The sequence below is a fragment of the Tachyglossus aculeatus genome, chromosome 21, assembly GCF_015852505.1.
Source record: "Tachyglossus aculeatus isolate mTacAcu1 chromosome 21, mTacAcu1.pri, whole genome shotgun sequence".
NCBI lineage: Eukaryota > Metazoa > Chordata > Mammalia > Monotremata > Tachyglossidae > Tachyglossus > Tachyglossus aculeatus.
Window position 1 is genome coordinate 46556419 of NC_052086.1, and position 21407 is coordinate 46577825.

The window sequence follows — 21407 nt, forward strand, 5'->3', positions numbered from 1 at the left end:
TTGTACATATTTATTCTATTTATTTTATTTTGTTAATATGTTTTGTTTTGTTCTGTCTCCCCCTTCTAGACTGTGAGCCCACTGTTGGGTAGGGACCGTCTCTCTATGTTGCCAACTTGTACTTCCCAAGCGTTCAGTACAGTGCTCTGCACGCAGTAAGCACTCAATAAATACGATTGAATGAATGAATGTGCGTATTTATTACTCTATTTTATTTGTACATATTTATTCCATTTATTTTATTTTGCTAATATGTTTTGTTTTGTTCTCTGTCTCCCCCTTCTAGACTGTGAGCCCACTGTTGGGTAGGGACCGTCTCTCTATGTTGCCAACTTGGACTTCCCAAGGGCTTAGTCCAGTGCTCTGCACACAGTAAGCGTGGGGAAGCAGCATGGCTCAGTGGAAAAAGCCCGGGCTCTGGAGTCAGAGGTCATGGGTTCAAGTCCAGCGCTTAGAACAGTGCTTTGCACATAGTAAGCGCTTAATAAATGTCATCATTACTATCATTATTATATCCCGGCTCTGCCACTTGCCAGCTGTGTGACTTTGGGCGAGTCACTCAACTTCTCTGTGCCTCAGTGACCTCATCTGTAAAATGGGGATGAAGACTGTGAGCCCCCCGAGGGACAACCTGATCACCTTGTAACCTCCCCAGTGCTTAGAACAGTGCTTTGCACATAGTAAGCGCTTAATAAATGCCAATATTATTAATAAATACAATTGAATGAATTTATGAATGAATCCTCTCCCCCTCTCCATCCCCCCTGCCTTACCTCCTTCCCTTCCCCACAGCACCTGTATATATGTATAGGTGTATGTACGTATTTATTACTCTACTTATTTTATTTGTACATATTTATTCTACTTATTTTATTTTGTTAATATGTTTTGTTTTGTTGTTGTTTTGTTTTTTCTAGACTGTGAGTCCATTCTAGACTATGAGCCCACTGTTGGGTAGGAACCGTCTCTATATGTTGCCAACTTGTACTTCCCAAGCGCTTAGTACAGTGCTCTGCACACAGTAAGCACTCAATAAATACGATTGATTGATTGATTGTTGTCTGTCACCCCCTTCTAGACTGTGAGCCCACTGTTGGGTAGGGACCGTCTCTCTATGTTGCCAACTTGTACTTCTCAAGCGTTTAGTCCAGTGCGCTGCGCACAGTGACAGCTTGGCTCAGTGGAAAGAGCACGGGCTTGGGAGTCAGAGGTCATGGGTTCGAATTCCGGCTCTGCCACATGTCTGCTGTGTTACCTTGGGTCAGTCACTTCACTTCTCTAGCCTCAGTTCCCTCATCTGTAAAATGGGGATTAAGACTGTGAGCCCCACGTGGGACAACCTTGATTACCTTGTATCCCCCCCAGCGCTTAGAACAGTGCTTGGCACATAGTAAGCGCTTAACAAATGCCGCCATCATCAACAAATGCCGCCATCATCATCATCATCATCAATCATCATCAGTAAGCGCTCAATAAATACGACATATTTATTACTCTATTTATTTATTTATTTTACTTGTACACATCTATTCTGTTTATTTTATTTTGTTAGTATGTTTGCTTTTGTTCTCTGTCTCCCCCTTTTAGACTGTGAGCCCACTGTTGGGTAGGGACTGTCTCTATATGTTGCCAACTTGTACTTCCCAAGCGCTTAGTACAGTGCTCTGCACACAGTAAGCGCTCAATAAATACGATTGATTGATTGATTGATGGATGGATGGATGAATGAATGAATCTGCGCATGTGCAACCGAGGAGGGGCGGGCCTTGGGGAGAAGCGACCAATCGGCAGGCAGCACGATTGATTGATCGTGCGGTGGGGGGGCTCCGATGGTCCCGCCTCTCGCTGGCCCGGTGGGCGGGGCGTGGCAACGTCGAGGGTGGTGCGCGGTGACGTCATGGAGGGGCGTGGTGGCGTCGGGGCGGGGCGTAGTGACGTAGAGGGTGGTGCGTGGTGATCAATAATCGGAGTTATTGAGCGCTTACTGTGTGCAGAGCACTGTACTAAGCGCTTGGGAGGTGCAAGTTGGCAACATATAGAGAGGGTCCCTACCCAACAGCGGCTCACAGTCTTACTGTGGGGGTTCCCCAAGGTTCAGTGCTTGGTCCCCTTCTGTTCTCAATCTACACTCACTCCCTTGGTGACCTCATTCGCTCCCACGGCTTCAACTATCATCTCTACGCTGATGACACCCAGATCTACATCTCTGCTCCTGCTCTCTCCCCCTCCCTCCAGGCTCGCATCTCCTCCTGCCTTCAGGACATCTCCATCTGGATGTCCGCCCGCCACCTAAAAGCTCAACATGTCGAAGACTGAGCTCCTTGTCTTCCCTCCCAAACCTTGTCCTCTCCCTGACTTTCCCATCTCTGTTGACGGCACTACCATCCTTCCCGTCTCACAAGCCCGCAACCTTGGTGTCATCCTCGACTCCGCTCTCTCATTCACCCCTCACATCCAAGCCGTCACCAAAACCTGCCGGTCTCAGCTCCGCAACATTGCCAAGATCCGCCCTTTCCTCTCCATCCAAACCGCTACCCTGCTAATTCAAGCTCTCATCCTATCCCGTCTGGACTACTGCACTAGCCTTCTCTCTGATCTCCCATCCTCGTGTCTCTCTCCACTTCAATCCATACTTCATGCTGCTGCCCGGATTATCTTTGTCCAGAAACGCTCTGGACATATTACTCCCCTCCTCAAAAACCTCCAATGGCTACCGATCAATCTGCGCATCAAGCAGAAACTCCTCACCCTGGGCTTCAAGGCTGTCCATCACCTCGCCCCCTCCTACCTCACCTCCCTTCTCTCCTTCTACTGCCCAGCCCGCACCCTCCGCTCCTCCACCACTAATTTCCTCACTGTACCTCGCTCTCGCCTGTCCCGCCATCGACCCCCGGCCCACGTCATCCCCCGGGCCTGGAATGCCCTCCCTCTGCCCATCCGCCAAGCTAGCTCTCTTCCTCCCTTCAAGGCCCTGCTGAGAGCTCACCTCCTCCAGGAGGCCTTCCCAGACTGAGCCCCTTCTTTCCTCTCCCCCTCGTCCCCCTCTCCATCCTCCCGTCTTACCTCCTTCCCTTCCCCACAGCACCTGTATATATGTATATATGGTTGTACATATTTATTACTCTATTTATCTATTTATTTATTTATTTTACTTGTACATTTCTATCCTACTTATTTTATTTTGTTGGTATGTTTGGTTCTGTTCTCTGTCTCCCCCTTTTAGACTGTGAGCCCACTGTTGGGTAGGGACTGTCTCTATGTGATGCCAATTTGTACTTCCCAAGCGCTTAGTACAGTGCTCTGCACATAGTAAGCGCTCAATAAATACGATTGATTGATTGATTGCTTGATTGATAGAAGGGGGAGACAGAGAATAAAACAAAACATATTAACAAAATAAAATAAATAGAAATGGAGAGAGAGAAACAGAGAGGGGGCAGAGAAACAGAGACAGAGAAAGAGAGGAAGAAATAGAGAAATGAAGAGAGAGAGAAACAGAGGGGGCAGAGAAACAGACAGAGGCAGAGAAAGAGAGGAAGAAATAGAGAAATGGAGAGAGAGAGAGGGCAGAGAAGCAGACAGAGACAAACAGGCAGAGACAGAAAGAGAAATAGAGACAAACAGGGAAACAGAGAGAGAGAGGCAGAGACAGAGAGAGAGAGTTAATACAAGTTAATCAGGTTGGACACAGTCCCATAATCCCCATTTTACAGATGAGGTAACCGGGTCATGGAGCAGTGTGGCTCAGTGGAAAGAGCCTGGGCTTTGGAGTCAGAGGTCATGGGTTCAAATCCCGGCTCCTCCAATTGTCAGCTGTGTGACTTTGGGCAAGTCACTTCACTTCTCTGGGCCTCAGTTGCCTCATCTGTAAAATGGGGATCAATCAATCAATCGTATTTATTGAGCGCTTACTATGTGCAGAACACCGTACTAAGCGGTTGGGAAGTACAAATTGGCAACATATAGAGACAGTCCCTACCCAACAGTGGGCTCACAGTCTAAAAGGGGGAGACAGAGACCAAAACCAAACATACTAATAAAATAAAATAAAATAAATAGAATAGATATGTACAAGTAAAATAAATAAATAAATAGAGTAATAAATATGTACAAACATATATGCATATATACAGGTGCTGTGGGGAAGGGAAGGAGGTAAGACTGTGAGCCCACTGTCGGGTAGGGACTGTCTCTATTTGTTGCCAATCTGTACTTCCCAGCGCTTAGTACAGTGCTCTGCACATAGTAAGCGCTCAATAAATAGGATTGATGATGATGAAGATGGGGATGGAGAGGGGGACGAGGGGGAGAGGAAGGAAGGGGCTCAGTCTGGGGATGAAGACTGTGAGCCCCCCGTGGGACAACCCGATCACCTTGTAACCTCCCCAGTGCTTCGAACAGCGCTTTGCACATAGTAAGCGCTTAATAAATGCCATCATTATTATTATTATTATTAAGTTAAGCGACTTGCCCAAGGTCACATAACGGAGACAGGATCTGTTCAGGCTCAGACCCTTCTGATTTCATGGAGGGGCGTGGTGGCGGCGGGGCGTGGTGACGTCGAGGCGGGGCGTGGTGACGTCGAGGCGTGGTGACGTCGAGGCAGGGCGACGTCGAGGTGGGGCGTGGTGACGTCAAGGCGGGGCGTGGCGACGTCGAGGCAGTGTGGGACGTGGTGACGTCAGCTTCGGGGGCGTGGCGTGGTGACGTCGAGGCGGGGTGGGACGTGGTTACGTCGGCTTCGGGGCGTGGCGTGGTGACGTCGAGGCGGGGTGGGACGTGGTGACGTCGACTTCGGGGGCGTGGCGTTGTGACGTAGGCGTCGGGGCCCAGGGGAGGGAGGGGCGATGGCGGCCGCGGCCATGGCGGCCACGGCGGCCGAGCGAGCCGTGCTGGTGAGGGGATGATGATGCTGAGGGGATGAAGGGCTGGCTGAGGGAGTGAGGGAGTGAGGGGCGGGTCCGCGGCTCCTCCGTCCGTCCGTCCGTCCGCCCGCCCGCCCGCCCGCCTGAGCGCCGTGTGTGTCCCGCAGGAGCAGGAGTTCCGCTGGCTGCTGCGGGCCGAGGTGCACGCCGTGCTGCGCCAGCTGCAGGACATCCTGCAGGTACCGACTCCTTCAGTCAGTCACTCAGTCACTCGTCATTCATTCATCAGAGACACCCCCCATTCATTCATTCATTCAATCAGAGACACCCCCCCCATTCATTCATTCATCATCATCATCATCAGTCGTATTTATTGAGCGCTTACTATATGCAGAGCACTGTACTAAGCGCTTGGGAAGTACAAATTGGCAACATATAGAGACGGTCCCTACCCAACAGTGGGCTCACAGTCTAAAAGGGGGAGACAGAGAGCAAAACCAAACATACTAACAAAATAAAATAAATAGAATAGATATGTACAAATAAAATAAATAAATAAATAGAGTAATAAATATGTACAAACATATATACATATATACAGGTGCTGTGGGGAAGGGAAGGAGGTAAGATGGGGGGGATGGAGAGGGGGACCAGGGGGAGAGGAAGGAAGGGGCTCAGTGTGGGAAGGCCTCCTGGAGGAGGTGAGCTCTCAGCAGGGCCTTGAAGGGAGGAAGAGAGCCAGCTTGGCGGAGGGGCAGAGGGATTGGGGGCATTCCAGGTCCGGGGGAGGACGTTTAGTGAGCGCTTACTGTGTGCGGAGCACTGGACTAAGCGCTTGGGTTATGTTTGGTTTTGTTCTCCGTCTCCCCCTTCCAGACTGTGAGCCCACTGTTGGGTAGGGACCGTCTCTCGATGTTGCCATCTTGGACTTCCCAAGCGCTTAGTCCAGTGCTCTGCACGCAGTAAGCTCTCAATAAATACGACCTCCCCCAGGAGGCCTTCCCAGACTGAGCCCCTTCCTTCCTCTCCCCCTCGTCCCCCTCTCCATCCCCCCATCTTACACCTCCTTCCCTTTCCCACAGCACCTGTATATATATATATATATATATATATATGTTTGTACATATTTATTACTCTATTTATTTATCTTACTTGTACATATCTATTCTATTTATTTTATTTTGTTAGTATGTTTGGTTTTGTTCTCTGTCTCCCCCTCCTAGACTGTGAGCCCGCTTTTGGGTAGGGACTGTCTCTCTGTGTTGCCGACTTGTACTTCCCAAGCGCTTAGTCCAGTGCTCTGCACACAGTAAGCGTTCAATAAATACGATTGATTGATTGATTGGGAAGTCCAAGTTGGCAACATATGGAGACAGTCCCCTACCCAACAGCGGGCTCACAGTCTAGAAGGGGGAGACAGAGAACAAAACCAAACATACTAACAAAATAAAATAAATAGAATAGATATGTACAAGTCAAATAGAGACATAAATAAATAGAGTAATAATCGTATTTACTGAGCGCTTACTGTGTGCGGAGCACTGGACTAAGCCCTTGGGAAGTACAAGTCGGCAACATATAGAGACAGTCCCCTACCCAACAGCAGTCTCACTGTCTAGAAGGGGAAGACAGAGAACAAAACCAAACATACTAACAAAATCAAATAAATAGAGTAGATAGGTACAAGTAAAATAAAGACATAAATAAACAGAGTAATAATCGTATTTATTGAGCGCTTACTGTGCGCAGAGCACTGGACTGTGAGCCCACTGTTGGGTAGGGACTGTCTGCATATGTTGCCAACTTGTACTTCCCAAGCGCTTAGTCCAGTGCTCTGCACACAGTAAGCGCTCAATAAATACGATTGATTGATTGATTGACTAAGCGCTTGGGAAGTACCGCTCAGCGACAGATCCCTGCCCACAGCCAGCTTGCAGGCATCAAAACAAGTAAGCAGGCATCAATATCAATAAATAGTATTATAGTTATGTAGGCATCATTAATATAGCTAGAATTATCAATCTGTACATTCATTATTTTACTTGTACATATCTATTCTATTTATTTTATTTTGTTAGTATGTTTGGTTTTTTTCTCTGTCTCCCCCTTTTAGACTGTGAGCCCACTGTTGGGTAGGGACCGTCTCTATATGTTGCCAACTTGGACTTCCCAAGCACTTAGTACAGTGCTCTGCACACAGTAAGCGCTCAATAAATACGATTGACTGATTGATTGATTTCTCTGCTTAAGTTCTCCGGATGCTCCAGTTGGTCCGGGGGTGACATTCCTGGATCTTATCTGGATCTGAGAAGGAGCGTGGCTCACTGGAAAGAGCCCGGGCTTTGGAGTCGGAGGTTGTGGGTTCAAATCCTGGCTCCGCCACTTGTCAGCTGTGTGACTTTGGGCAAGTCACTTCACTTCTCTGGGCCTCAGTTCCCTCATCTGTAAAATGGGGATTAAAACTGTGAGCCCCCCGTGGGACAACCTGATCACCTTGTAACCTTTCCAGTGCTTAGAACAGTGCTTTGCACATAGTAAGCGCTTAATAAATGCCATCATTATTATCATTCTTCTTCTTATTATTATTATTATACGATCAGCAGCAGGTATTGTGGGTACCCTTCTAGACTGTGAGCCCGTTGTTGGGTAGGGACCGTCTCTCTATGTTGCCAACTTGTACTACCCAAGCGCTTAGTCCAGTGCTCTGCACACAGTAAGCGCTCAGTAAATACAATTGAATGAATGAATGAATGAAAGTACCAGTCAGCGACAAATAGAGACAATCCCTGCCCACAATGGGCTCGCAGGCATCAAAACAAGTAAACAGGCATCAATATCAATAAATAAAATTAAAGATATATAGACATCATTGATATAACTAGAGTTATAAATCTGTACATTCATTCATTCAATTGTATTTATTGAGCGCTTACTGTGTGCAGAGCACTGTACTAAGCGCTTGGGAAGTACAAGTTGGCAACATGTAGAGATGGTCCCCACCCAACAGCGAGCTCACAGTCTAGAAGGGGGAGACAGACAACAGGGCCTGGGGGCCACAGAGGCCTCAGGCTGGGGGACTGGGTGTGAGAAGCAGGAGTAGACCTATATTTCATTCAATCGTATTTATTGAGCGCTTACTGTGTGCAGAGCACTGTACTAAGCGCTTGGGAAGTACAAGTTGGCACCATACAGAGACGGTCCCTACCCAACAGTGGGCTCACAGGCTAGAAGGGGGAGACAGACAACAAAACAAAACATATTAACAAAATGAAATAAACAGAATAAATATGTACAAGTAAAATACAGTAATAAATATGTAGAAACATATATACATTCATTCATTCAATCGTATTTATTGAGCGCTTACTGTGTGCAGAGCACTGTACTAAGCGCTTGGGAAGTACAAGTTGGCAACATATAGAGACAGTCCCTACCCAACAGCGAGCTCACAGGCTAGAAGCGGGAGACAGACAACAAAACAAAACATATTAACAAAATAAAATAAATAGAATAAATATGTACAAGTAAAATAAATAGAGTAATAAATATGTACAAACATATATACATTCATTCAATCCTATTTATTGGGTGCTTACTGTGTGCAGAGCACTCACAGACAGAATAGAGACCAGTTGTATTTATTGAGCGCTTACCGTGTGCAGAGCACTGGACTTAAGCTCTTGGGAGGTAATAGTAATGATGGTATTTGTGCAAAGCACTGTTCTAAGCGCTGGTACAGAGCCAAGTGCATAGGTAATAATAATAATAATGACATTTGTTAAGTGCTTACTATGTGCAAAGCACTGTTTTAAGCGCTGGGGGATACAAGGTGATCAGGTTGTCCCACGTGGGGCTCACAGTCATCATCCCCATTTTACAGATGAGGTGCCTCAGTTACCTCATCTGTAAAATGGGGATGAAAACTGTGAGCCCCCCATGGGACAACTTGATCACCTTGCAACCTCTCCAGTGCTTTGAACAGTGCTTTGCACATAGTAAGCACTTAATAAATGCCATTATTATTATTATTATTATTATTATGGGGTAACAGACTCCGAGAAGCTAAGTGACTTGCCCAAGGTCACACAGCAGACTTGTGGCGGAGCCGGGATTCGAACCCACGACCTCTGACTCCAAAGCCCATGCTCTTTCCACTGAGCCACGCTGCTTCTCCAGCGTGGCAACCTATAGAGACGGTCTCTCCCCAGCAACAGGCTCACAGGCCAGAACGGGGAGACAGAAAACAAAGCAAAACGAGTAGACGGGTGTCAAAACCGCCAGAATAAATAGAATGATAGCTGTGTGCGCACCATTAATAAAATAGAGTAGTAAAGAAGCAGCGTGGCTCAGTGGAAAGAGCCCGGGCTTTGGAGTCAGAGGTCAAGGATTCGAATTCCGACTCCGCCACATGTCTGCTGTGTGATCTTGGGCAAGTCACTTAACTTCTCTGGGCCTCAGTTACCTCATCTGTAAAATGGGGATTAAGACTGTGAGCCCCACGTGGGACAACCTGATCACCCTGTATCCTCCTCAGCGCTTAGAACAGTGCTTTGCACATAGTAAGCGCTTAACAAATGCCAATTATTATTATTATTATTATTATTATTATTATGTACAAGTAAAATAAACTAACGTATATGTACCAATATATACAAGTGCTGTGGGGAGGGGAAGGGGGGCGATGGGGAGGGGAGGAGGAGAGGAAAAAGGGGGCTCAGTCTGGGAAGGCCTCCTGGAGGAGGTGCTGGGGGGGGCGGCTAGAGCAAAGGGAGCGAGTTGGGGTGATGGGAAGGGGGAGCCGAGGAAAAGGGGGGCTCAGTGGGGTGGGGGGGCGGGCCCGATTGACGCTGTTTACACCCCCAGGAGGCCTCGCACCGGTTCACTCTGCCCGGGGCCGGCGCGGAAGGACCGGTCAAGCAGGAGAACTTCATCTTGGGCAGCTGCTCGTGAGTGTAACGTGCCGGGGCGGGGCGAGGCGAGGCGAGAGTGCGCTCAGTGTCTGCCCAAGCCAAGGCTCCCCCTTCTCCTGGAGACGCTGTCTGAGCTTGGCTTCACCGACCCTGTCATCTCCTGGTTCTCCTCCCGTAGGGACTGTCTCTATGTCAATCAATCAGTCAATCAATCAGTCGTATTTATTGAGCGCTTACTGTGTGCAGAGCACTGTACTAAGGGAGTATAAGTTGGCAACATATAGGGACAGTCCCTACCCAACAGTGGGCTCACAGTCTAAAAGGGGGAGACAGACAACAAAACCAAGCATACTAACAAAGTAAAATAAATAGAATAGATATGTCCAAGTCAAATAAATAAATAAATAAATAGAGTAATAAATATGTACAAACATATATACATATATACAGGTGTGTGTGTATATATATATACACACACACAGGTATATATATGTATATATGTGTATATATATACATGTATATATGTGTGTATATATACATATATATGTATGTATACGTATATATGTATATATGCATATATGCATACATATATATGTATACACGCGCACATATATACATGTATATATGTGTGTATATGCATGTATATGCGTGTGTATATACATATATGTGTATGTATGCATATATATGTATACATATACACACATATATACATGTATATATGTGTATATATACATGCATATGTGTATATATACATATATGTGTATGTATGCATATATATGTATACATATACATGTGTATATATGTATACATATATGTATGCATATACATATATGTGTGTATATATACAGGTTTAAAGCAACTGAGGCACAAACGTTGGTCGTTACTTCAGTAACTTTATTGTTGTTTTCTTTTTAAGCAAGAGGCACAAATTGGTCTCGGGGGGAGGGTTGAGCTTTCTTGCCATAGGAATGGCTCATTGCCCTAGGAATGGGGCTGTTTTCTCCTCAGGATGCCCACCCCTCAAACCCTGGTCATTCGTTCATTCAGTCGTATTTATTGAGCGCTTACTGTGTGCAGAGCACTGCACTAAGCGCTCGGGAAGCACAAGTTGGCAACATCTAGAGACGGGCCCCACCCAACAGCGGGCTCACAGTCTAGAAGGGGGAGACGGACAACAAAACAAACAAACAAAACAACAAGACAAAAAAAAAAGACAAGAAAACATGTTGCCAACTTGTACTTCCCAAGTGCTTAGTACAGTGCTCTGCACACAGTAAGTGCTGAATAAATACGATTGATTGATCGATCTCCCCGGCCACTCGTTCTCAGTCTCTTCCGCGGGCTCCTTCTTTTCATTCAATTCAATCATATTTATTGAGCGCCTACTGTGTGCAAAGCACTGTACTAAGCGCTTGGAAGAGTACAGTGCTCAGCGCTTAGAACAGTGCTTTGCACATAGTAAGCGCTTAATAAATGCCATTATTATTATTATTATTATTATTATTACATTGTAACAACAGACACATTCCTGCCAACAGGCTCAGGGTCTAAAGGGGGAGACAGACATTAATATAAATTAATAAATTACAGATCCTTCTCCTCGGCCTTCCACCCCCTAACTGTGGGAGTCCCTCGAGGCTCAGTTCTGGGTCCCCTTCTAGTCTCCATCTACCTCTCCTTCTTTGGAGAACCCATTTGCTCCCAAGGCTTCAACTCCCATCTCTCTGCGGCGGATTCCCAAATCCGCCTCTCCAGCCCGGATCTCCCTCCTCTGCCGTCTCGTATTTGCGACGTGGTGTAGAGGCAAGAGCCTTCCCAGACTGAGCCCCCTCCTTCCTCTCCCCCTCCTCCCCCTCCCCCTGCCCTACCTCCTTCCCCTCCCCGCAGCACCTGTATATATGTTTGTACGGATTTATTACTCTATTTTACTTGTACATATTTATTCTATTTATTTCATTTTGTTAACGTGTTTTGTTGTCCGTCTCCCCCTTCTAGACTGTGAGCCCGCCGTTGGGTAGGGACCGTCTCTATACGTTGCCAACTTGTACTTCCCAAGAGCTTAGTCCAGTGCTCTGCACACAGTAAGCGCTCAATAAATCATCATCATCAATCGTATTTATTGAGCGCTTACTGTGTGCAGAGCACTGGACTAAGCGCTTGGGAAGTACAAATTGGCAACATGTAGAGACGGTCCCTACCCAGCAGTGGGCTCACAGTCTAAAAGGGGGAGACAGAGCACAAAACCAAACATACTAACAAAATAAAATAAATAGAATAGATATGTACAGGTTAAATAAATAAATAGAGTAATAAATATGTACAACCATATATGCATATATACAGGTGCTGTGGGGAAGGGAAGGTGGTAAGATGGGGGGATGGAGAGGGGGACGAGGGGGAGAGGAAGGAAGGGGCTCAGTCTGGGAAGGCCTCCTGGAGGAGGTGAGCTCTCAGCAGGGATTAATACGATTAATAAATACGATTGAATGAATGAATGAATGAATGAATGAAGAGCCCGGGCCTGGGAGTCAGAAGGACCTGGGTTCTAATCCCGGCTCTGCCACTTGTCTGCTGTGTCACCTTGGGCAAATCACTTCACTTCTCTGGGCCTCAGTTCTCTCATCTGTAAAATGGGGGTTAAGACTTAGCCTTACGTGGGGCAGGAATTGTGTCCAACCTGATTTGCTTGTATCTACCCCAGTGCTTAGTACCTTGCCTGGCACATAATAATAATAATAATAATAATGATGGCATTTATTAAACGCTTACTATGTGCAAAGCACTGTTCTAAGCGCTGAGGAGGCTACAAGGTGATCAGGTTGTCCCACGGGGGGCTCACGGTCTTCATCCCCATTTTACAGATGAGGTAACCGAGGCACAGAGAAGTTATGTGACTTGCCCAAAGTCACACAGCTGACAATTGGCAGAGCCGGGATTTGAACCCCTGACTTCTGACTCCAAAGCCCGTGCTCTTTTCCACTGAGCCACGCTCCTTCTCTATAGTCAGTGCTCAGCAAATACCACACTTATTATTTCCTCCAGCCTTTAGGACAGCTCTGCCTGGGTGACCCACTAACCCCTCAAACTCACCGTGTCCAAAACAGAACAATTCATCTTTCCACCAAACTCAGCGCCCACCCCTTCCGCAACAACATTCTCGTCACTGTAGGCAACACCACCATCCTCATAAGCCTGTAACTTTGGCTTTAATCTGGATTTATCGCTCTCCTTCACCCCACAGATTCAGTCAGTCACTCGACCTTCACAACGTCGCTAGAATCCACCCCTTTCCCTTCATCCAAGTTGCCACCACACAGGTCCAGGCCCTTCAGGCACTTGTCATATCCATCCTCGACTACGGCAGCAGCTTCTTGGCCATATCCACCCTCGACTAGGCATCAGCATCCTTGCTGACCTCCCTGCCTTTTTTGTTGTTGTTGTCGTCACACAGCAGACAAGTGGCAAAGCCAGAATTAGAACCCAGGTCCTTCTGACTCCCGGGCCTGTGTTCTATCCAGTAGGCCGTGCTGCTTCCAGAATTTCTCCTCTGCAATCTGTTTCAGTCAATCAATGAGTGTTATTTATCAAATGCTTAATGCGTTCAGACCACGATGCTAAGCACTTGGGAGGGTACAACGTAGTGTTTTTTTATGGTATTTCAGCACATACAATGTGCCAGGCCCGGTACTAAGCACTAGGGTAGATACAAACTAATCAGGTTGTATACAGTCCATGTCCCACATGAAGCTCACAGTCTAAATCCCCATTTTACCGATCAGGCAGTTGAGGCACAGAGAAGTGAAGTGACTTGTCCAAGGTTACACAGCAGGCACGATCCCTGCCTTCAAGAAGCTCACAGACCAGTGGGAGAGGCAGACATTTAAGTAAATTACAAATAGGGGGAAGCAGCAGGGGGTAGATGTATACCTCAGTATTTTGGGGGTGGGCTGAATATAATTGCTTAAGGGGTACAGATCCAAGTGCATAGGCAACACGGAAGGGAGGGTAAATAGAGTGGGCAAAAAAAGGGTGCTTCACTTCTGCCTGGATCACTTTTATAAAACATCTTTCTGGGCAGGCCTCCCCATTCCTCCAAAAGCCTCCAATGATTTTTGCTCATCCATTTTCACATCAGGAGAAAACTCCCTACCAACTGCTTTAAAGCAAGCCCTCCTTCCTTGCTTTGCCCCTCTCCCATTTCCCCCCAGCCCACTCACTTGGATCCTCTAACACCAGCCTAGTCGCTGTGCCTGGATCTTGTGCCTCACACCATCCACCTCTTGCTCACACTGGCCCCTGTGCCTGGAACCCCTTCCCCCTCTCTCTGCCTTCAAAGCCTGACGGAAATATCCGTTCAACAAAGTCTTCCTTTGTGAACCTCTCACCTCCCCACCCTGTTGCCTGTGCGCTTGGATTCAGGACCCCTAAGCCCTTTGATATTCACCAAACAGCCTTTATGTCCTATCCTCATACTCTGCTTCCCCTTTCTGTGGTTTATTTTAATGTCTGTCCCTCTCAACTTGGCAGTAAGCACCGTGAGGGCAGGGATCGTGTCCACCAGCTGTACTGGACTCTCCTCAGCACTTAGTATAGTGTTCTGCCCATTGTGAACACTCTGACACCATTAATCGATTGGCTCACTGTTCTCCTTCCTGGGGCCTGGGGAAACCAAGCCCCCTCCATAATCACCCCCCTGGTGTTGTGGGGGTTGGGGGTCTTGACTTTTTCCTGCCCCCTGCTGCACAGGGATTTCATTCATTCATTCATTCATTCATTCAGTTGTATTTTTGAGCACTTACTGTGTGCAGAGCATTGTACTAAGCGCTTGGGAAGTACAAACCGGCAACATATAGAGACGGTCCCTACCCAACCACAGGCTCACAGTCTAGAAGAGAAGCAGTGTGGCTCAGTGGAAAGAGCACGGGCTTTGGAGTCAGAGGTCATGGGTTCAAATCCCGGCTCCGCCAACTGTCAGCTGTTTGACTTCGGGCAAGTCACTTTTCTGTGCCTCAGTTACTTCTTCTGTAAAATGGGGATTAAAACTGTGAGCCTCCCGTGGGACAACCTGATCGCCTTGTAACCTCCCCAGCGCTTAGAGCAGTGCTTTGCACATAGTAAGTGCTTAACAAATACCATTATTATTATAGAATGGGTGGGGCAGTGGTTGTGAAGAGAGATTCTGATCGAGCCATGACAGGCAGAGGGGAGCCTCTCAGGGAAGGGGAGCCTTGGGGAAGTCCAGCTAAGGTCTTGTCTTTGGACTTTGAACCGTAACTCTGGGGGAAGGCTTAGCAGGAAGTAACTTCCTCCCGAAGGGCTGTCCGAGTAACCAGGCTCCCCTCCGCCCCCCACCCAGGGTTGGTCTGTCTGGGCCCCGGAGACACCCAGCCCAGTAACACGGCAGGCGGGACTAGAATGTAAGCCCTTCTCCGGGTGCTGGGCTTCCTCTGGCGAGGGACCTCAGGCCTGGTTGAGGGTCTGGCTCTGCTCCAGTTGTACCCCAACTCTGCCCCTTGTGTGTTGCAGCACTGACCAAGTGAAAGGAGTTCTCACTCTGCAAGGGGACGCTCTGAGCCAGGCGGTGAGTGCGGGAGCCGCTCCCCTAGCCGGGAGGCGGGCGGCGATAGGTGGGCGGCGGGTCCCGGCTCTGCCCCAGACGCAGATTTGGGGCTGAGGCCCCTTCAGCTTTCCCTCGAAGCAGGCGGGTCCCAGGCCCTGGGGTTCACCAGGAGCTGCTGAGGCCGGCGGGAGGCCCAGTCACCTGTTGGTTCTGAATACCCAGGATGTGAATCTGAAGATGCCTAGGAGCAATCAGCTGCAGCACTTTGCGTTCCGAGAAGACAAGCAGTGGAAGTTGCAGCAGGTGACACTCTCAACCACTGGCACCTCTTTCCAACAGGCTTCCCTGGGTCCGGGGGGTGGTTCCCTTGGAGCCTGCACTACCTGGGCCTGGAGGTTCAGGGCCCTAGAGCCCCTGGCCTCACCCTCTCAGGGCCCCGGAGAACGGGGGGCTCCAAGGTCGTGTAATCGGCAGAATGGACTGAGCACGTCCTGTGAGCAGAGCGCTGTACTGAGTGCTCAGGAGAGCACAATAATCAGACAAATCCTGGGCCCTGCCCCCTAGGAGCTTCCTGTCTGGTGTGGGAGAGTTTTCTGGGCTCCACAGAAATTCTGTGGACATGTCCGTGACTCAGTTTCCCCCTGGCTCCGGCCCAGGTTTACCCCTCCTTGATCAGGAAAAGGTTGGGAGAGATGGGTGTAGCAACAGCAGCCTCAGAGCTGGATTCCCTCATCCGTCCCCAGCCCCATCTGGCTTGGAGAGGGGCAGGTGCGGGGAAGGACGGCCTGCTTACTGGCGTGAACTTGGGTGGGGAACCCGATCTGGCCAGGCGCCTGCCTCGGTGACCCCACTGTGACCCCACCATCTGGGCCCGTGTAGATCCAGGATGCCAGAAACCATGTGAGCCAAGCCATTTACCTCTTGGCCAACCGGGATCACTGCTACCAGTTCAGAACCGGAGCTGAGGTCCTCAAGGTCAGTCCTGGGCAGTTGGAGGGCAAGGACCCTCCCAGGGGGGGTGGGTGGCTGCGGGTACCCTGCGCCTGCTCCCTGAGGACTGGCTCGAACGTGGGCCTAGGGCAGGGGGCGGGCGATGGGAGCCTGGGTAGATGCAAGCGTTGGCGGGTGAGGACTGTCAGGCGGGGCAGAGCTGGAGTGGGGTGGGGTGGGAAGCTAATCCTGCCCCCTGCCCCTTCCCAACCCTCCACCGCCTGCCCTTTTCCCCGCTCCCTCTCACAAGATTGTTTCTTCCCTAGCTGATGGATGCGGTGATGCTGCAGCTCACCAGAGCCCGCAATCGGCTTACCACCCCGGCCACCCTGACCCTTCCGGAGATAGCCTCCAGTGGCCTGACGGTCAGTGCTTCGGGATGGTCTCCAGCCGGGCGGCCAGCCAGGCTGGGGAAGCCGTGGGGCACTGGGATGGTGGGGAAGGGGGCATCCGTTCTACTCTGGAAGCGATTCTTTGCCTTCTTCCTGGCCCCCGTGGGAAGGGAGCAGTGCACGCATTCTCCAAGACTCTGGAGGAGGGCAGCTGTGGTCAGCCCAGTCCTGACTGGAAAAGGCCATCTGCGTATCTGTCCCCGCCACTTGCTCTGTCGTTTCCCCTGGCAGAGGTTGGTGAGAGTGGGGTGGGTGGGGGATCGGAAGGCCCCAGCTTCTACCCTCCTTCAGACCCGAGTTGGAGCCCTGGTGTAGGCTGCTTCCCCCATTAGAGTGAAAGCGCCTTGAGCGTAGGGAATGTATCTTTTTATTATTCTTTATCTCCCCAAGTCCCTACGGCAGTGCACCTCGCTCAGTAAATGTTGCTACTTGTATCACCCACTGTACTCCCCGACCCACTGCAGGGTGGGCAACCCTGGAGCCGTGAGCCCAAGTGGGCAGATGGGAGGGGGGCAGACAGAATCCCGGGCCCAGGATCACGACCTCGGACCAGAGTGCCCACTCCCTGGGCTGGACGTGGCCAATCTGAGCCCCGGCGGCCCGCTTTGTCGGGGAAGCAGCATGGCTCAGTGGAAAGAGCATGGGCTTTGGAGTCAGAGGTCGTGGGTTCAAATCCCGGCTCCGCCACTTGTCAGCTGTGTGACGTTGGGCAAGTCACTTCACTTCTCTGGGCCTCAGTTCCCTCATCTGTAAAATGGGGATGAAGACTGTGAGCCCCTCGTGGGACAACCTGATTACCTTGTATCTACCCCAGCGCTTAGAACAGTGCTTTGCACATAATAAGCGCTTAACAAATACCAACATTATTATTATTATTATTTGTCCCCCAGAGGATGTTTGCGCCAGCCCTGCCTGCAGACCTGTTGGTGAACTTCTACATCAACCTCAACAAGCTGTGTCTGACCGTCTATCAGCTCCACGCCCTGCAGCCCAACTCCACCAAGGTAATCCCCGCACCGGCAGCCCCCCTTCAGGCTTTCCTGGCCCGGGAGAGGGACGCCCTGCTGGTCCTGGGGGTCCCTTGGGGCGACTGTGGGAGGGGGACCGGGGCCTGGTGTGGAGACTGGTCACCTGACGTGGACTCCCCTGGCAGCCACCTAAGGCTACCTGGGCTCAAGGCGGTGCCTCTGTCTCTCCCTAGAACTTCCGCCCCGCAGGAGGGGCCGTGCTGCACAACCCTGGGGCCATGTTGTAAGTACTAAGGGGTGGAGGGGCCCGCTGCCCCACGGCCCTTGATGCTAGGGGGCCCCATTGGAGGGGAGAGGCAGCTGCTGTCTGTTGGGGAGTGTGCTCGGGCCACAGGGAGACATTCCCTCCCCCACCCCCCTCAATCCACTCCCATGGTCCCACCTGGAGGGAGTTCTGCTGTGCGAGGGGCTGGCCTTGCCATACCCAGCTGGCCCAGGGGACCCTTGGTCACAGCCCCTCTGGTTCTCCCCCTGGATGCGGCTCCCAAAACCTTCACTGCCCTCTCCCACCTTGTCTCCCCGTGCTCCCATCCTCCCCCCACCTGTCTCCACCCACCTATCATCTCCTCCCGTACACCTGTCTAATTTCCCCCCAACCCATCAGCCGATCTGTCCGTCCATCCATTTACCACACTGACCCGTCCATCTGTCCATCTCCCCACTGCCCATCCATCCATCCGTCTATCGCTCCCTAACCTAAGAGAAGCAGCGTGGCTCAGGGGAAAGAGCACGGGCTTTGGAGTCAGAGGTCCTGGGTTCAAATCCCAGCTCAGCCAGTTGTCAGCTGTGTGACCTTGGGCAAGTCACTTCACTTCTCTGGGCCTCAGTTACCTCATCTGTAAAATGGGGATTAAGACTGTGAGCCCCCTCCATGGGACAACCTGATCACCTTGTAACCTCCCTAGCGCTTAAAACAGTGCTTTGCATGTAGTAAGCGCTTAATAAATGCCATCATTATTATTATTATTAACCCATCCACCCCCGCCCCCCATTCATCATTCTATCTCCCCCGCAGCGAGTGGGGTGGGCAGCGGCTGGAGGTGAGCCACGTGCACAAGGCGGAGTGTGTGGTGCCCTGGCTCAACGATGCCCTCGTCTTCTTCACCGTCTCCCTGCAGCTGTGCCAGCAGCTCAAGGACAAGGTGGGCCAGGCCCCAGAAGGGCAGGGGAGCCCCCGGGATAGGACGGGGGGGGGCCCAAGCTGTAGGGGCTGGGGACCCCAGACCCAGAGGCATCTCAGCAGGGAAGGTGGAGGCCTGGGGATGGTCCCATCCTCTGTTTGTGGGCTTCCCTGCCCCAATCAGCTGGGCATGAAGTGGACCCTGTGGGCAGAGGTAAGGGGGCAGCGTGGCCTTGGAGGTCCCAGGCCCAACCACTCTCTCCTTTGCTCCCTTCCCCCTCCTCCCCCCCCCAGATCTCTGTCTTCTCCAGCTACTGGAGCTACCGGCCCTTCTGACCCTTCAAGCCTCTGATCCCACTGACCCCTCCGAGCCGTCCGAAGAAGCACCCCCACCCCCCCCTGCACCACTGGCTCACAGACCAGCCCTGCCCACCCCTGGGGGCAGTGAGTTTGTGTGTTGGGGGGAGGTGGGTTGGGGGGCAGTGGAGCAGGGCAGAGGCCAGGTACAATTATTTATTTCTCCCTATTCTCGAGGCATGTGGCGGGGATGGGGGACAGCGGGGAAGCAGGTCTGCACCCGTGCCGGCTCCCGATGCCAGGGGTGGGAGACCCCAGCTGGGGCTGGCGGGCTCAGCCAGTGGTCGGCATTGAGGCTCCCTGGGAAGGGCCCTGACCCCAGTCTCCACTCTCTGGGATCTCCCAGGCCGCATAGGCTGCCTGTCCCCAGCTCGGGACTGCGGATGTCAAAAGTCGGGGGCCCCTTTTGTGCCCCCCTCCCCCCAATTCCCCAGGTGTGCATATGCACTGTCTTTGGTAGACACTCTAAGGAGGAAGGATTGGGACTCATATCTCTACTTCCTCTTCCTCCTCCTCCCGTCCTCTGCCCAAGGTGCGGTGGGCCCAGCCCTGGGGCCGAGACTCCCCAGCTGGGGTGGGCCGGGCCCTGGGGCCAGCGGGCAGGTAAAGCAGCTGGGCGGTGGGGCTGGAGGATGGGCCCGGGGAGACCTGAGCAAGCCTTCTCTTACCCAGTCAAGAGTCTGTTGGGAAATAAAGACCCTACACCCAGTGCCGGCCGCCGGGAGTGTGTGTTGGCACGCCGGGGCAGAGGATCCGTCTGTATTTGGGGTGGAGGGGGAGGTAGGGCAGGGATTCTTCCTGGGTGGGGTCCTGCCCCCGCACCCCTTCTGGTCCCCAGCCCCCTCCCAGGGCGAGGTGAGGTTGGTAGGGGAGGAGAGAGGGGCTGCAGAGCCAGCCGGTCACAGTCTGAGGCTTCACTGGGCTAGGGGGGCGAGAAGAGAATCAGTGGGCCTTCTGGTGGCAAGCGCGGCTAGGGTGGCTAAGGGATCATGCCCAGGTTGTCCACACCGACTTTTGCCCTCTGAAACAGAAGCGGGGGGAGAGGGTTAAGCTGGGTGCGTGGGGCACCCCCCAACCCCCCAGCTCGTGCCCGGCGGCGGGGTCTCTCGCCCTGGGTTACCTGGGCGCGGTGGCGGGCGGCCCCCGTGGGGCAGCAGCAGCAGCAGTGCAGGAGCGCCAGCGCGGTCAGGAGCAGCACCGTGCCTGTGGGGAGGGGGCATGGAGGGGCTGAGGGCCAAGGCGTGGGGCTTGGGGGCCGGGGGCGGGGGGCGGGGGAGGGACCACTGACCGATGAAGGCGAAGATGACGACGAAGGCGACCGTGTCCCAGTCGGACTGGAAGAGCTGCTTGCGGCGCAGGCCGTCCAGGAGCTCCTCGACCTCCTCCCGCAGCTCGTCCGCCATGGCCCCACAAGGGTGAGGATTCGGGCTTGGGGGCAGCCCCTGACCTCGCTCCCTCCGGCCTCCTCACCCGTCCCCCCCACCGGGGCCCCTGACCCCTTTTCCCCCAGCCCAATCCCCCTCAAGGGTTCCTGCCCGCCCCCTCCCCTCCTTCCAGGCGCTCTGCCGAAAGGCCGAGCTTCCTGCTTCCTTGTTTGCGGGCAAGCACCTGGGAGCGGGATGGACAGCCCCCGCCCCGCCTCCGGCCCCTCCTGCTGGACCTGGGGTCCGCCTCACCTCTGGGCAGCTCCTGTCCCCGCCCTTCCCTCCCTTCCCCAGCCCTCTCCTTACCTCTCCTCACATCTCCTCACCTGTCCTTACCTCTCCTCTCTCCTCCTCTGGCTCCTTGCAGCCCCGCCTAGGGCCCTGGCGTCCTTCTGGCAGCACTTTGGACCGACCAGGAATGGAAATGACTGCAGGGAAAACCTGGGCCCTGGTCTATGGCCCTCAGCCTGGGGCGGCGGGGAATGGTTCTGCAGAGAGGGGCTGAGGGGTCCGCACTGAGAGTCTGGGTGGGGATGGGCTCTGGGGACAGCTACCTGACCCCTCCCAATTCATCTCCAAGGAGCCCCTGCCCCTCTCTCCCTCCTCCCCTGTCCCTTTCTCCCTCCCCATCTCCCCTGCCCCTCCCTCCATCTCTTTCCTCATCCACTGCCTCTCTCTCCCTCCCCATCTCCCCTTACCCCTTTCCCTGGTGAGGTGGAGGTGGGTGCTGGGGGAGGGGGTAAAACCATTTCTAAGAGTCT

General features: G+C 52.0%; 2 protein-coding genes across 2 annotated transcripts; one reads left to right on the forward strand and one right to left on the reverse strand.

Annotated features, from left to right (window-relative positions):
* The first annotated feature begins 4838 nt into the window (after positions 1 to 4838).
* ROGDI (rogdi atypical leucine zipper) lies at positions 4839 to 19898 on the forward strand. Its single transcript, XM_038762266.1, has 11 exons — positions 4839 to 4895; positions 5033 to 5104; positions 9729 to 9811; positions 15302 to 15356; positions 15558 to 15638; positions 16215 to 16310; positions 16592 to 16690; positions 17608 to 17721; positions 17919 to 17968; positions 18761 to 18887; positions 19160 to 19898. Exons 1-11 carry the CDS (start codon positions 4848 to 4850, stop codon positions 19199 to 19201), a joined length of 867 nt encoding a protein of 288 aa, XP_038618194.1. The 5' UTR covers positions 4839 to 4847; the 3' UTR covers positions 19202 to 19898.
* Positions 19899 to 20151: 253 nt separating this feature from the next.
* Positions 20152 to 20663, reverse strand: SMIM22 (small integral membrane protein 22). The gene is made up of 3 exons (XM_038762268.1): positions 20511 to 20663; positions 20343 to 20425; positions 20152 to 20243 (listed from the first exon to the last, which is right to left on the reverse strand). The coding sequence occupies exons 1-3, from the start codon at positions 20623 to 20625 to the stop codon at positions 20202 to 20204; spliced, it is 240 nt and encodes a 79-aa protein (XP_038618196.1). The 5' UTR covers positions 20626 to 20663; the 3' UTR covers positions 20152 to 20201.
* Positions 20664 to 21407: the final 744 nt, after the last annotated feature.